At 45.4% G+C, this 16,772-nt stretch overlaps 1 protein-coding gene across 1 annotated transcript; it reads right to left on the bottom strand.

Moving 5' to 3' along the window:
* Positions 1–108: 108 nt before the first annotated feature.
* tmem91 (transmembrane protein 91) lies at positions 109–15,450 on the bottom strand. The gene is made up of 4 exons (XM_034604993.1): positions 14,886–15,450; positions 7,231–8,856; positions 4,297–4,443; positions 109–2,306 (listed from the first exon to the last, which is right to left on the bottom strand). Exons 2-4 carry the CDS (start codon positions 7,663–7,665, stop codon positions 2,151–2,153), a joined length of 738 nt encoding a protein of 245 aa, XP_034460884.1. The 5' UTR covers positions 7,666–8,856; positions 14,886–15,450; the 3' UTR covers positions 109–2,150.
* Between the last annotated feature and the right edge of the window lie 1,322 nt (positions 15,451–16,772).

Here is a 16,772-nt window from a genome sequence, read left to right as displayed (position 1 = left end):
GTTGTAGTCAGCTGTGCCGTGGGGGAAATGAAGAATAATAATTGATCTCACGGAGGAAAGATAAATGTCAAACAAGTGCATTTATTAGGATTCATTGTTTTTTTTTTCCTATCAGTTTAATATTTACATGTCATACAAGAAGGGGAACTGGGAAAGAATTGAACATCTCCTGTACTAATAAATCTCAATTCTCCACAACCTTTGACCTTAATCGACTCCTGTGACTCGTCCACTTCGCTGCGTCCAGTCGTTGTTTGCACTAGTGACACAAAGTGAGACAAATCGGACCGGACCCCGTTTAATACCAGTGTGATCAGTCAAAGCAAGTTAAATGCTCCCGTACAAATCACTCGATGTGTTAACTCGGCTGGAACAACTCATGGTGGGTCAGTTGTTTCTTCATGGATGTAAATGTGCAGTGGCGAGGGAGGACGGTTGGGGGAAGACAGAACTGTACGAAGACGCCGTGTGTGGACTCTGGACAATGGTTAGACACAGATATCACACGTGATGATAATCAGCTCAGTCATGATTCAATGCTCAGTTTGCAGGAAACATAGTAATGTGGTGATTTGAATTGGTTCTAGTTCAGCTGTGGACTCTATAAAAACTAAACATCTACATAGAAAATGTCAACTTTTAATTTACAGACACTTTTTAAAATATTAATTTGAAGTTCCCTCTTTTTTGTAAATGGCACATTTAAGCTCAAACCAATATGGCTAGAGGTTTTAAATTTTCTTTTCTTTTATCAAAGCTGCTCCTTCAGTGATTCAGGACCAAATACTCGAGGAGGTGGTTGAAGCTCGGGTGTGCACGTGGAAAACTGACAGACTGACCATGCAGGTGTGATGGAAACTGAGCTTTTTGCTGTCTCATGCTTCATGTGGCTGAGCACCTCGCGACTTGTCGTCCTACTTTTTTTTAGCAACTTTTTTTACTTGCTCATCCAAACAAAGCGTCACCCGGTTTGTTTTCACACGTTTGAGGAGAGGAGTTCATTTTTAACTTTTGTTAGACAGCGAGAAGCGAGTTCCAGAAGGATTTCAGGAACGGGAGGACTCGTCCTCTTTTCGGGGGGGAGAAAATAGCAGAATCTATATTTAGGGAGCATCAGCCCGGTTGTGTCTATTAATGGAATAGTTCACAAAAGAATCATCCTCAGAGTTTCTTCCATGTTTTTGGCACTTTTTCTTGCAGATCTGCATCTTTCTGTCATTTCCTTTATTTCTATATCTTAAACACCAGTGTTCACACCACAACCTTCATTTTCACACCTCGTTTATATATTTATCTTCTTGTATAACGGCACTATGTGTTTTTCATTTAGAGCTTTAGTGTATTTCCACATAAAGATACTTATTCAACTTAGCATAAACGAAGCAGAGTCCGTCCGTTCTGCAGGAACACAGTGAGCGATGCTGCATGTGAACACAGGGTAGATGGATGTACAGTGTGCAGTGTTGTCCTGTGGGCCCCTCGCTCTCCGGCCAGAGGCGTGGAAAGAAAATTCAAGGTTCTCTCAAAGAATATTGCCTCCGGCCCCTCGTATGTTTTAAAAATAAAGCCATGGGGCACTAAAAAACCCGGCACCAGCTTCTCCCCCTGCGAGCGACAGTGCTGGCTCAGGTCCACCAGGATTTAGCCGCTTCCTCGTCCTTGCTGCGACCTTCTCATAAAATCTGCGGACTCCATCGCCGCACACTGTCCTCCACTCGGCTCTTCTCGGGCCGGTTGTCCCCCTGGTTTCTCCCTCTGCCCCTCATTTAGGAATCCATTGTTTTGTGACTCTGATATCAAGTAGTGTTGTGTTGACATCTGCTCAACGTAGGACGACGACTACAGCACACATTTAAAGGTATGGTAACTTAAGACATTGGGTGACAAAATAAACAACAGTTACAGACTGAATTCTTCTACATGGAGTGATACTGAGTAAAGGTCAGTGATTATTCTTCACATGCAAGGAACGTCCTCTGAGCTTATGTCCTGACCCCATTAGACGTGATGATGATCTACACTCCAGCTCTGTGTGGATAAAACATGACTGCAGACGGGGTTGACAGACACAGACTCAGATTATTTTACAGGTGACGTGTGGTGATATTCATTAAAGGTGTGGGAGGCGTATCCTGGTGCGGGAGCTGCTTTTACGGCGGCTTTCCGGACAGGTAGGAAATCAGCGCGGCGATGGCACAGATGTACGTTATGATGCCGAACACGATGGAGAGCACCGAGAGCCACAGAGCCTGGCGTGACGCGGCGTTGGCCCCCTGGAAATCCCCCTGAGCCGATGCCTTGTTGGTCTGAGAAACGGAGGAGAGAGGAGGGCGAGATGAGGATTAGAGCGGGAGAGGGACAGAGAGGGGGGGAGAGCGGCATTTGTCATCATTTGTCAGTGTCGCCTGTGGCCTCCACTTTTCCTCTTCCACTCATTCCAATCACACGCTAAACCCATATTATGTCCCATCTCTGAATCACCCCCGACGTTTGTGCGTCATTCATCACTTTCTCCGTCCTCCCTCCAGTCCTTGTCTTTGACTCTGACCCCTGTTATCGGTAGCACTCAACAATATTGGAAATCTATCACCTTGGGGCTTCTCGTTATGACTCTAATTAAACCTTAACGAAGGTTATCGATCTGATCAAAAGGCCTTCGCAGCGTGCTGCCAGTTAGCTTTGTAGCTTTGCAGTAATGGGATTTTCTTTTCTTTTCTGCTGGAGTGATGCCTGTATAAACTATGGGCCCCTGGCGACTGCAGATAGAGGCGTCAGGAGCCTTTTCACGCTGCCAGTGGTAAGAGTGACTGATGTTGTTCCTCTTTCCCTTTGACCTGCTTCAGATTTCCACCTGCTCGGCCTCAGAAAGGGACTTTTCTCTCTCCACAGTCACCGAGTGCTGCCTCCTTGTGGGAGCTGTTGGTTTCCTCTGTAATAGTCACGATGTAAAGAACCTTGAGATCAAGCATGTTGTGATTTATCTATACGGGTGGAATTGAAGTGAAGAGATGATTTCAGCATCTTACTCCAACGTTATTCATGTCAATGTGTTGTGGGTTAAATAATCTCAAGCCCGAATGCATCAGTGTCTATTCTGTGAGACCAGGAGTAGGTGGAAGGATTTAACCGTCTGTGTTTCACCAAAATCCTTATGTTTGAAATAATCTAATTTATTGTAATAATTAAACTTTTATATCTTTAATGATTTTATATTATTTGTATTTCACTGAAGGTGGATTTGAATGACTTCAACTGGACACACAGATATAAATTGAGTTTGTTCAAATTAAAGTTAACAAACTGTATTAAGCTGTATTAACACAATCGATATCCTTAAATTATTAATTAAAGTATTCTTTGAGTTATAGAGTATCATTTAATATCTTACTGGTTCTTAATAGCCTCCTGCAATTTATGGTGATTAATTAAACACCGAGAGGAAGTGATAATGACCTCGGATACGATTTGAAGTGGATCCATAAATCATGTTAAGTGGTTTAAACTTCCTAAACCAGTCAAACTAATTCAGAATAGAAACAGATTTTAATTAACAGTCTTTTTTTGTTAACAGTATACATAGTTCATTTATTGATCAGCAGGCTCGAGCCATTTAATTTCTTAGGCACTAAATCAATGATTTATTGATTATTGATTTTTATATATATTTTGATTGATGATTGGCTCTAGTTAACCCCCCGTGACCCTCAAAGTATCAAGGGTATTGATAATTGATGGATGGATATTGATTGATATTGATTATTATTTTAAATATCTGCTTAGTCAAAGTGGTTTTCTTTTGGGTAAGTGACCGAGTGAGTCCAGATTAGTTTTATTACCTGTTCTGCTTTTACTTACTATGATATGTTGTCGTGTGTTGTATTATGTTTGTCAACTTAATGTCCCTGACTCCAGGTCTGTGATGGGAAGGTTGTGAATGTTGTTTTTTGGGGTTGTGACACCAACATACGCACATTAATCAATAAAATACCATAGAGTGAAGTTTAAAAACATCTTAAATCATTTTGAAATATGGCACAAGAGGATGAAATGATCATCTTGGTGCATCCCTCCTTCGGATTGAAGTTGTAATGCCTCCCTGTCTATAAACTCCAAAGCACTTCCATAATATCCACAGCACAAATAACACTGGACCTGTTGTTTGTCTGCACACACTGCAGAGGGTCAGACATCAGCGTACACTGTGAAACACACTGCCAGGTTACATCTCGTCAGCTCAGGACTGAGTGTGTGTGTGTGTGTGTGTGTGTGTGTGTGTGTGTGTGTGTGTGTGTGTACCTTCTGTGAAAGGTAGAAGGCAGCGATGCCCAGGGGCCAGAAGCAGCAGAGCATGGAGAAAAAGGCCAGACCCAGGTAGTCCTGAGGGATCATCAGAGGGAAGTTGCTCTCGCTGTCCGTATCACTGAAGTCGTCAATGGATGAGTCCTGGGATTCAAACAGAGTGAACTCAGGGTTGTGTTCAGGTGAGAGGGTCTGAAACCGACTGAATAAACACCTCAAGCTGCTCGTGCACAATCTGTGTGGTTGTGTGTTCCCTGGTCTTTAGATATTCACCTTGTTAGTTAGCAGAGTACAAATAAACCACTGAAGACATTACAGTGAAAATGGATCTATTTCTTTTCACTTTCTTTAAAATTGTGGGATTTCCGAGAAAATAATTCATTGATCTTGAAAATAAACACAGACAATTTTAGTAGACTGATATTTATGAGTGTGTAAAGTTTGGCGCAGCTTGATTAAATTGAGAGGGATGGTTGGGCCTTGTCTTTCAGATTCCATCTTCCTATCTGATGCAGTGGACATTACTTGACTATAACTTCACAATAACTAAAAATCACATTTTAAAGACGCAACATCTCTCTCTAGAAAACTTCATAGGGACTATTTCTTCGTCCAAAGTCGGTCCAATATAGTTCCAGCCCATTGCGCTTGATTTTGGTGATATAGAACTTTTTATCTTCATCAATGTAGCAGCAGATATCTTAAAAACCAAGGCTCATAAACCAAATGGTCTGACATATGTAATAAATATGTTTTTTTGTATTTTGAATGAAAAGTCCTTTTCAGATTCCTTCAGGAATTGAACATTATTCAATTTAAACTAAACCCCACTAACATTAAGACCCAGTTGTGTTCACGTCCTCCACAGCTACATGAAGCCTCTGCTCACGCCTGTGAGATAATGTGACTGAATGGGGTTAGTCTGCATGTGCACCAGCTCAGTTGACCGCAGGTGATTCATGACTCACGCGTGGTTCTGAAACAGCTGCAGATTCAGTCTGACTCTCCATCGCTCCCTGACCCTGTCGCGTTCCTCCGCTGGTTTGATTCTGACGTGTGAAATAATTGTGCATCTTCCAAAGATGCTCCTGTAACATTTGAGCAAACGCTTCAGCGCTGACATGTGTTTAACGTTCAGCGCTGTAGTTGCGTCACTGCCGCTCACTGCAACATGCCTGTTCTATGAAGCGGCGATTGATTCGCTCTGTCTGGAGTTACCTCGTGTATCAGCATTGATTTACCTGGAGCATAAAGCAGTTCCCATGGCGACAAGAGGCAGATGAACCTCACGTTGAGGCAAAAGACACTGAGATCATCTCTCACTGTGACTAGCAGTGGTTCAAAGTTCATCAGGAAGTGAGGGGGGGAATTCCAGTATTTGTGTGTAAATGAATGGAACCTCCACTGGCAGCTGCCACATGGCGGCAGTGGCTGCAATGTAATCCTATGGGGCAACTGCGACGGTTCGGGAAATGTTCACCAAAATACTTTTTCCACCAATAAAAATTGTTATTCTGGGTTTTTGCGAAGAGTCTGGCAACATTACACATCTCACTTAATGAGAAGTCTCACTCTAAAGTCTCATGAGACATTTAGGTGTTGCAGGAAGAAGGAGATGGAAATGTGAGAGAGTTGGAGAGATTGGATTTTACTTTACTATTATGGCTGAATCTGGTTTGGACAATATCGATGAAGCATTTGAGTTTGATAACCATCCCTACTTTGTTTGAGCTGGAGTACACGGACGAGGAGGTTCTACAAATTGACAAATTTCGTGTTACATCTGCTGGTGGAGACGATCTACTGGACCAAAGGTTTCAAGTAAAAACATTCACTTCTACACCCACATTTAAAAACATAGGGTCCAAGTTGAAAAAATACCAGAATTCCCATTTAACTGAGCATTTGAGGTGAAAGAAAGTCGGAGTAGGAGAAGTTGTGTTGTTCCTCTTTGAGGTCATTCCAAGGGTTTAATCCCACCGGCCTGCGTCTTTGCATCACTGCACTACAACAAGCATTAAGAATTCAATTTCTTCTGCCGTTCTTTTTGTCCTTGTGGAGCAAACTCTCGTCCTGTGTGTGACTCCACTGTTTGTCCACTCGATCGCGTTTTTCAATCAAAGTAATGTTCGTCAAACGGCCTTCAGCCCTTCAGTCCACAGTGGGTTGTAATTGAAACTTTAATTTATCCTCGGTGGGAGACGCGATGATTTAAACAAAACCAGCAGCTGCTTATTTGTGACATTTACAGCCCGAACGTTCTCAAGTTGAGTCGCCAAAGCATCACGTGACCAGGGTAAAGGTTTTAAAGCTAATTTACATTTCACTCCAGGGCGAGCTTTGCTCAGTGATCTATGAAATAGAACTGGCATCCTCCACCGCGACTGTAGTGTCATTACCTGAGCCGCGGCAGGAGAGGAGCTTTATGTAATCTGGCTTTTTGACAGTAAGCATTCAATTGCTTCCTGAAATACACCTCTCATATGTCTATTTTAAGTTCCTTGTTCGCTCCCTGAATCTATTCTGAGAATATGATTTTAAATTTAAACGTGAAACTCCTGCGAGGAACAAAGAGGATGTGGTTGAGATTAGTTGATCAAATATTGTAATTATTTGATGTGATGATTAGGCAAAGAATTGATTATTTATTTCCACATTTGATTACTTCTTCTTGTATCAATACCAACCGTTCTCTAATTTATGCTGCTGATGAATGAACAACAAATGAAGAGGAACACTTGTCCTCTTGGAAATTATAATAAGACTTTTAACCCTGTAGACATTATGTGTTGATGGTCTTTCTCTTCGAGTATCTGCAGATGAATAATCGACTCGTGCTGCTTCCCTTTATCTGTTGGTGCTTGAGTTTACAACTTGGAATTCAACCACACAAACTCTGTTAGTCAGTTCAGAAGAAATCAACTGTCTTACGTCGGAGTCAGGAAGCAGGTCGTCCTCGTCATCCATGCTGTAGGACGCGCTGTGGTAGTCCTGCGCCTCGGCCAGCAGCTTCCTCTCCAGCGTGGAGCCCGGCCGAATGTCCACGAACGTGGTCTCCAGGTAGTCTTTGCTGAGCAGGGAGTCTGTGTGGCCCCAGATGGGGGCCGGTGGGTAAAAAGACTCCAGTGTGCGAGGCAACGAGCAAGGGTCCAGTAGCTGCTGTTGCTGACGCTCAGGAGGATGTCCGCAGTAGCTCCTCCACGCTAAGGGCGGGTAGGCCCGGTCCTCCTCGCACTTTACCAAGATGCCCTTGAACAGGGCACCAGGGGCCTGTCCAGTCCCAGGCCCCAGCCCCGGCGCTGATGCCCGGCTGTTGTTGGTGTTTTCTCCCAGAAGAGGGTGCTCCAGCTCATCCAGATTTTCCATCCCTCTCTTTTAATACCGACCACACAAGAGGCCACCACATCAACAACCAAATGTAATCTGCAAATCGGTCGGCGGCGCGTCTCCCTGAAGAGCGTTCGATGGGCTTACGCAAAGGCAGCTGCTTTGCTGGTTTTAGTGTTTCACTGGTAATCCATCTTTAATCCTATTCTTTAATTTTTGTCTTATCGTAGGCCTCAGTCCAGAGGCCTACAACACACGGCAGGTTTATGACGGAGGGAAATGTCCTCGATGTGCCGGTGGCCTGCTCCTGTGTGCCGTCAGATGTGAAGTTGTGCTGCTGGATTAAAGAATCTCCTCACATGTCACAAACTATTTGTTTCATGGCTTGACGGCTCCGGGTTTGCCCCTTGTCTTCTATTTCACATGATTGAGAGTGTTAGTGTTCATGAATATGCTAATGTCGGCTACTTTCTCTCTCATACAATATGGAAATGTCAATTCTGATGATAGAGGACCCTGATTAGCCCCCGACAGGCTAATGAAAACACCGGGCACGGGGATTTCAGTGCGACCGCCCTCAGGAAGTCGTGGGAAATGTCTTCATCTCACCAGTGACCCAGTCTTATTGTGAAAGTTTCTGATGTCAATCTTTCCCCTTCAACGGTTCCAGATGGAAATGAGCAATGACAATGACTATAAGGAGAAAAACTTCAAGCTGTCATGACATATAATTCTTTTTTGTTTGTTTCCTTTCGTGAGACTGAAAAGAAAACTGCACTGCCACTGCTTTCAAAAACAGACCGAAGGCTTCGGGGACTTCAGATGACTGGACTGATGCACAGTGTGGGGGGGTTTTGAAGCTTGAATATGCACAACCTCCAGCAGCAGTGGAACTAGTGGCGCAGTGATCGGATTGGGGCCATATTTGAGGGCAGTTAATCTGCAAAAGCAACGAGGCTCCAGAAATAGAATCCTATGGCGCACGCCTGCAGGTCAGCGTGCCCGCAAACATGCCTGCTCCTCCGTTGCTGCGGCAGGAAGCGATAATGCAGAAATCAAAGTGGCCTGGTCTTGATTTACGGCCGGTGGGTTTGCTGCCTGGTGCAGCAGCGGGTCCTCTGGGACATGTAATTTTAATGCCCCCCCATCCACCTTAAGAGGGTTTCATTCAGGACACGGCAGCAGTTGGGTGGCTCGCGGTCCACTTTCCTCCGATGAGGACGATGGAGTCTGTTCAAAGACAAAAAAAGGTCACAGGAAATGTTAGCCTCGAGCTTCATGCACACAGCATCTTGTCTCTGAGGGTTTTGTGACTGCAGGTTGGATCGGGGTCTTATCTTTCCTCATGCACACATTCCCATCATACTACAGGCCCCTGACCCCAAATCACATCAGACACAGGACATCAGTGTGTCGCTATTCAGCGTCTCTCTATTCAGCCAATCAAATTCGATCTACGTCATGGCGTGATTGCCCTGTGGATGTCGAGCTTGACCTTTGACCAATTAGCTTCAAACATTTATCATCTAGATATACTCTTCCTAGTAACATTCACACCAAGTTTGATTGAAATTACCCCAATGCGTTGTTTAGTCATTTAGTACACACACACACACACAAACACACACGCACGCACAAGGACTTGTGTGATAACAATGCTTTTGGCTATGCTGCCACACAGGGTAATAATACTAGGGGTCTGTCAAACAAAACAATAACAAGAGACCTAGTTTGATGATGTCATGAAGCAGTGTGGGATCATGGGAGTTGTTGTCTTCACCCAAAATCAACGAGACGCGACTCAGGCGTAAATTATGTTCACGGATGAGGTCATTTGTGAAAGTTTTGTTCACGTTACGCAAGAATACAGCAAAGGCAACGACAAGGAAACGCAAAATTGTGGGTTTTCTCTGGTTTTGAGCATTTGAATGAATTGTTGCATCTTATAACTTTAACTATAACATGAAACATTATGTTGTTGCTTGTTGTGGGAACTGTTGGGTTTCTATATCATTTTGTGAGGTCTCGACTTTGTAAAGTGTCTGTTTTGATTTGATTTAGGCCGAACATGCAGCGGTGGCAGAGGATTGTTGTATCACGATTCCATCTTTTACACTGTGGACGATTGTATTGCGGATTCAAACTCACGGTTCCAGAATCCCCCCCCCCCCCCCCCCCCCCCCCCCCATCCCCCCAACACTTGAACCCACCTGATCCATCCCCTAACATGAATCCCAAAGTGAGAACATCTAAAATTAGACACAACCGAAGAGGTGGAGAGAAACGCTCCTGTGTGAGCTGACAAGTGAGAAAGGATGAAATAACAAAGAAGAGAAAGTCTCTGCCGTGTGTGTGTGTGTGTGTGTGTGTGTGTGTGTGTGTGTGTGTGTGTGTGTGTGTGTGTGTGTGTGTGTGTGTGTGTGTGTGTGTGTGTGTGTGTGTGTGTGTGTGTGTGTGTGTGTGTTGAAGGGCTTTTCACTCCCGGGCTGCAAAAAAAAAAAGGAAAGTGTCATTTCAACAAACCACATAATATCTCATCAGTAAGTATTCATTCTGCATGGCGGAGCGCTTCACAGGCTCCAGATCAACTCAGTGGCTCGTTGTCGCTCGCTCCACCGCACAGCATCGCGGGGAAATAAATAAATAAATAAAGTGGAATAATTGGGTGTCTCTGGGCTGGAGTGCTGCTGCGGCCTGGGTTCTGCTGCGAGCGCTGGAACTGCTTCGCCGTGCAAACCTCCCTCCTCCCCTCCCTCCCCTCCCTCCCTGCATCTCTGCTCGCCTCCTCCTCACCCACCTCCTTTGTGGAGGGCTAGTACCTCTCACAGTGAACAAGCTGAGCGATCGTTCAACACACTGACGTCACAACGCCTCCTCCTCAAGACACACACACACATAAACACACACACACACAAATCTGGACATTCGGTGAATACATGCTCGCTCACACATCAGCCTCCCCCTCCCTCCTCTCTCTCCCTCTCTCCTCTTAATCACTGCAGCTTCATTCCAGGAGAGATGCACTCAGCTTTATTACACCCCTCGCCCTCCTCTCCTCACCCCTCACCCCCCTTCACCCCTGCCCATCCACCATAAAAAGACTTCTGTCAGCTGTATTATAAGCTCGCCTCCTCTTTTTTTTTTTCTGATTCTGCAACGCTCATAAAACATCCAGTCAGGTGGAGGGAATGTTGCAAGGACGCCGCCGCAAATCACCACTGACACTTTTACATGAGCTCCTCTTCTCTCTCTCTCTCTCTCTCTCTCTCTCTCTCTCTCTCTCTCTCTCTCTCCCTCTCTCCTCTTTAGTCTGGGGCTCGCTCGCACACGTACACAACCACACATCCACTCTCAGCTCCCTCCATTGCTTCCCCTCCGTCTCCTTTGCTTCTGATCTGACTCCATCTCCCTTTTTTATTCCCCATAATCCAGCCAGTACCGTCAATGCCACTGTACAAAACTTAAAACTTGTCTCATACTCGAGAGCTTGTTCTTAAAACCCTTTTGCTGCTGACTCCTGACTGATTTTTCAGCAACTCTGCAGTCTGATTCTCTATCTCACAGCACACACACACACACACACACACACACACACACACACACACACACACACACACACACACACACACACACACACACACACACACACACACACACACACACACACACACGCACACACACACACACACACACACACACACACGGAGTAATTGCTGTTATATTTCAGCTGATACAGATCGAGGAGATGCAGATTCGGTGAACGCACTCGTAGAAGAAGACAGGGGCGCGCTGGCTGCAGAACATTGGAGCTGTAAACGCCTGCAGGGCTCTAATAAAAGGACATCTCGGAGAACAGCGATGTCGGGCGGATAAGACCAGAGCAGGCTCCCAGATATGCCAAAGAAAGAAAATTTGAAAACCCCGAGTGGCAGTTTAATAGCCCTATTGATTTCATTTCCAAACCCCTTTTCTCACGCTCCTTCCCTCTCTCTCTCTCGCCTCCTTGATCTGTGCGGAGTGAGACGACGAGAGCAGAGAGGAAACTGAACAGAAAAGATAAGCAGGAAAAAAAAAAACAGGCAGGCGACGTGGAGAGCGCTGCACAGTTCGTGAAGCTCAAAGTAACATCATGTTCCTATGGAAACACATTCACCACGGAGCGCAGTGTGCACTGCAGGATAAATGAAGCAGAGGCTAATTTGCCATTTCAGTGCTGCTCCTCTGCTCGGCTTGATAATAACTGGATGGGATAATTCCAGCGTAGCCGTGCCTTCCAGTGAGGATGTGTCGCTGTCACATTAGACGGCAAAGGATGGATCATTTTGACACAATTACCCTGTAATAACAAATGAGCGCAGTCACGCCAGGCGCTGGGTTTTACTCGAACCCCCCCTGTGCAGAATGTGTGCACAAGCTCATTAATCAGTACATTGTATGCCCTGCTTTGACCCCCCCCCCCCCCCATCACACACACACACACACACACACACACACACACACACACACACACACACACACACACACACACACACACACACACACACAGACACACACAGTCATTCAATTTCCCTCACATAACTACACATGCACACACACAGTTCTTTGCAGCCTTGCATCATTCATTTTTCAGACACACGGTAAACAAACCCTGGGAAGCTTCCCTGCCTCCTGCCTCCTGCTCACATACATACTGTATGTACACATGTCACACACACACCCACACACACACACACACACACACACACACACACACACACACACACACACACACACACACACACACACACACACACACACACGGGAACGCTTGCACAGCTGGTGCTTGTGTGCGATGAGGCCTGAAGAGTGAGAAGTTACCCATCTGCAATATGTTGTAAATGGTTCCAGCATCTCTGCAGAGTGTGTTGCATGTTGTACTCAGTGTGACGTTGTGTGTGTCTGTGAGCATCATGGGACAAACTGTACAGGGACAGGATATGTCTCACAATATTCTATTTGTGTGTTTGTGTGTGTGTGTGTGTGTGTGTGTGTGTGTGTGTGTGTGTGTGTGTGTGTGTGTGTGTGTGTGTGTGTGGCTTGTGCTTAAGTGTCTTCTACAGCTGCTGCCACTCAATGTGCTTCTTTATTCTCTTGGGTTTACATGTATGGTTGTGCAGTGATTGTACATATGTGCATGTAACTGTGTAAAACACTGAGAGAAGGTTACTTACATGCCTGTTACATACGTGTACATCCCCAGTGACACGCAGCGCACTGTACACACACACACACACACACAGGCATTTTGTAGACTGTTCAAATAGGAAGTAATTTCTAAATTAAAATGTTTTTTTGATACAATTTTATATTTCCATGTATTCGCCATCAGCAGCACAGATGATCAAACAGATTTTAAACTAATTATTAAAATGGAAAACAAACACAATAATCAATTTAAGCAGTTATTGCTTCAACTAAACTACAAAATATGTCAAAGATTTGTGATAAAAAAAACACGTTTTAATGGGAATCAGAGTTTTGTTATGTTCATTTTATGCTCAAATAAAAATAGGACATAAAAAAAAAAAACAGGCCACAAGCTTGATTTTGATAACGACTTTGTGCGACTTGTGTAATCATGTAACAAGTTATTGTGTAAGTTATTGTCTATTGAGAGTATATATAACCTTCTATTGTTTCAATATATCAGTTTAATTTACTCTTGTGTGTTTTAGGTGAAGCCTGTGAACATGTGCGTGAACACTGGAGGAGCTAAACATGTACAGAGGCTGCACTGATGTCATCTCCACTGTGTTTACATAAGACGTGTTGCTATGCACTGACCTGTACGTGTGTGTGTGTGTGTGTGTGTGTGTGTGTGTGTGTGTGTGTGTGTGTGTAGTACTATTACTACTAACCCTAACCCTTGTGTTGTCACATATGTGTCTGAGCAGATTCTCCTTCAGTCTGGAGACAAAACGCGCCGGTTCACACGAGGTAAATCATCGATGTTCAGGATTACGTGGGTTTGGTTAAGCTTTAATTAAAGCCACACAGACGTCCTCGTTGTCTGATTCAAGATTTGACCTGAAACTAAACATGTGGCCCTTCAGGTCGAGGTCGAGGTTTAAGGGGACAAATATGAATCAATGTGATGTCCTCACAAGTCACTAAAGCAAGTGTGTGTGTGCAGCAATGAGCTAAGGAAAGAGAGTGAGGTAATTAGCCTCTCTGATATTTACATGATGAGCGATGATGTATTCATGGACTCCACACACACACACAGACACACACACACACACACACACACACACACACACACGCACAGATGATACAAATGTGATCTTTCTAACCAGGTTTCCTTCCTGACCTGGAGATGAAGACGTGCTGGTGCAGGAGTGTCAGGTTGTCTGAGGTTTCAGGAAGCGAGTGTGTGCTGCGTATGGTTTTATATTTCTGCAGACCCGGCTGAACGTACAGCAGCAAATAGCTGTACAAACATAAACATTGGAGCCGAGCTGTGTGTGTGTGTGTGTGTGTGTGTGTGTGTGATGGGGGTTGTTCTGCTGCTGCTGCTGCTGCTGCTGCTGCTGCTGGGGTTCCACTCCTCTATTGTACAAATGCACAAACACACACACAGGAAACAAAACCAATGAGGAGATTCACGATGAAAGCTCTCGCTCCTGAGGTGTGTGTGTGTTATCCCACTTGCTGAGAACCAGAGGAAGGTTATGGTCTTCATCATTAATAAATCACCCCTCTGAAATATTAGCCCTGAATCGGTCATTGAAAGGTTTCACGGACACGGATCCTCTTACAACCTGAGACCTGCTCTGATACATTACTGCTGACACGAAAGTCAAACTTGAATATTAATAAGTTTTTTATAAATGCAACCTCTCTACTATGCTCTTATAGCAGCAGTGATTCAACCTTCATAACGAATTATAAAGTTGCTTCACAAAGAGGGGATAGATAGATAGATAGATAGATAGATAGATAGATATATGGATAGATAGATAGATAGATAGATAGATAGATAGATAGATAGATAGATAGATATATGGATAGATAGATAGATAGATAGATAGATAGATAGATAGATTCCTTTAATATTCTTATTGTGCGTAAAATGGTGCGTAAATGTGCGTAAAATCCAATTAAATGCCAAATTTCCAATTTACCAACGATAACGCTGAAATCAAGATTTGCTGAGTGTAAAACTCGATTAGCTCTAATCAGTGCGAGCAAAACAGTAAAATTGCTCCATGTTTCCTCACCTTAAAATCGGAAACTCTGCTCCTCTCCTCCTCTTCCTCGTCCTGTCCTGTCCTCGGAACGACTCCTCCGAGGAGAAACGGGGGGAAATCCACAACCCCAGTTTTAACCCTCCACAGCACGGATCGCTTTTACGCACTGCTGGCGCGGTGCTTTGCTGGAATTCGGCGCGGGCGTGTGCAGTGCGTGCGTAATTGTGTGATGAGCGGATCGCACGTATCCCTGGTAGAGGTGAGGAAACCCAACCTGCGGGCTTCCCCTCGGTTTCGAGCTGTGCGGATGCGTGAAGATGCCCCAGCTTCACCTGTGCAGCCTGGCAGCGGTAACGCGCACGCTCCCCTTCCCACTGCACCGCAGCTCCACGCGCATCCTGCCCCCCCCCACCACCCCCTGGCTCTCTGCTCCTCCTCACACGGGGAGCAGCTCTCTCATTAATCCTTGTTGCGGCCGCAGAGCATCTCACACAGTGTCAACTTTCTTCTGCCACTCTCAGCTTTTCTCTGACTTCCCAAAATACAGCTCTGTGCACCTCCTCCCTCTCCTCCTCCTCCTCCTCTCCTGTCTCTATCCCTCTCTCCTTTCTTCAGCTGTGCCACCTCATTACGGCAGAAACACTGGGTCCTAAAGCCTGTTGGTGTGCTTGTGTGTGTGTGTGTTTTATTCCAATCCCTGAGGTCCTCATGAGGATAGGAGGACGTGAGGACATTTCGCCTTTTCTTACTTCTTTAAGAGGATTAGAAGGGTCAGGGCTTGGTTTTGGGTTGGAATTAGGATTGAGGTTAAAATAGGGACGGAGCATGGGGAGGGGGGGATGAGGTTAGCCCTCACATCACAAGTGTGTGTGGTCATTAGGATGCCAGGGGGGTCTTAGGGCTCTGGACAGGCTGCAAATGCAATATCCGCAGAGTGCTGGAAGGTGAAACAATGAGATGAGAATCTCCTCAACGCTCCTGCAAACACGGGCATGGACAGAGGCGGCAATCAAAACAGAGAGGCGGGCGGGCGGGAGGGGAACAGAGGCTGAGGGGGTTGGAGGAAGAAGGGGGGGATGTTGTGTGCGTGTGTGTGTGTGTGTGTGTGTGTGTGTGTGCTGTTCCAGAGTGGAGATAGTGAGATGCCCTCCAGCGACGATGAGTCCACTTTGTGTCGGGCTTTTTCTTTCCCACTTCACCCTCTGACCCACTTTGCTGGCCCCGGCCCACGCAGCCCACATTCAGCTCTCCGGTCAGACACGACTCAAGACGCAGGAACGATTGTGCTCGTGCTCACTTTGCCTCTTTCAGGGTGGAGGCGGTGCCAGATAAAGCTCGGGCATTACTGGACACCAGCAATCAATGAAATCCAAAGGGCTTACGCTGAGTATTTAATGAGGTGCACTGCTCTTGGTAGAAATCCCCCCCCAGCGCCACATGTGATTTAACCTCTGGGCTGTTTTTCTGTTGTTGTTGTTGTTTGGTTCCTTCCAGACGATCAACACAGCATCTGAAGCTGCATTTGTCTTTGGCTGTCACAGTGACAAGGGGCCTCTCAGTCCATCATGATGCAGGAATCAATACACTTTCCTTAGTCTGAGCACATCGTCCCCCATCACTCTATTTTCCATCTCTTTATTCTCTTCCCTCCGTCCTGCACTCACAGCCTCTCCTCCTCCGTCCTGCAGCTCTCCATCTCTCTCTGTCCTTTCATATCTTTCTCCATCTTCATCTGTCTGTTCTGTTCCTAAAAGCTGGAGGATGCAGGGCAGAGGACGGGGGAAGGAGCCGTGGGGGGATTGATTCGGAGGGAGGAGTAAAACGAATTCACTAATGATATTGCATAAGGTGAAAGCGATGTCTTCGTGTATGAACGTTATTGATCTTACAGTGTAACAGTAATATGACAAACCCACA

The sequence above is a fragment of the Hippoglossus hippoglossus genome, chromosome 13 (genome assembly GCF_009819705.1).
Source record: "Hippoglossus hippoglossus isolate fHipHip1 chromosome 13, fHipHip1.pri, whole genome shotgun sequence".
In the NCBI taxonomy this organism is placed as follows: Eukaryota; Metazoa; Chordata; class Actinopteri; order Pleuronectiformes; family Pleuronectidae; genus Hippoglossus; species Hippoglossus hippoglossus.
Note: the sequence above shows the minus strand (reverse complement) of the source record. Positions and strands in the feature narration are given on the sequence as shown.

Coding starts and splice junctions, on each gene's coding strand:
- tmem91 (XM_034604993.1), bottom strand. CDS start 7,665: ATGGAAAATCTGGATGAGCTGGAGCACCCTCTTCTGGGAGAAAACACC. Junction 4,444..7,230: donor ACCTGCTTCCTGACTCCGAC/GTAAGACAGTTG, acceptor TTTGAATCCCAG/GACTCATCCATTGACGACTT. Junction 2,307..4,296: donor CCTTCTACCTTTCACAGAAG/GTACACACACAC, acceptor TCCGTTTCTCAG/ACCAACAAGGCATCGGCTCA.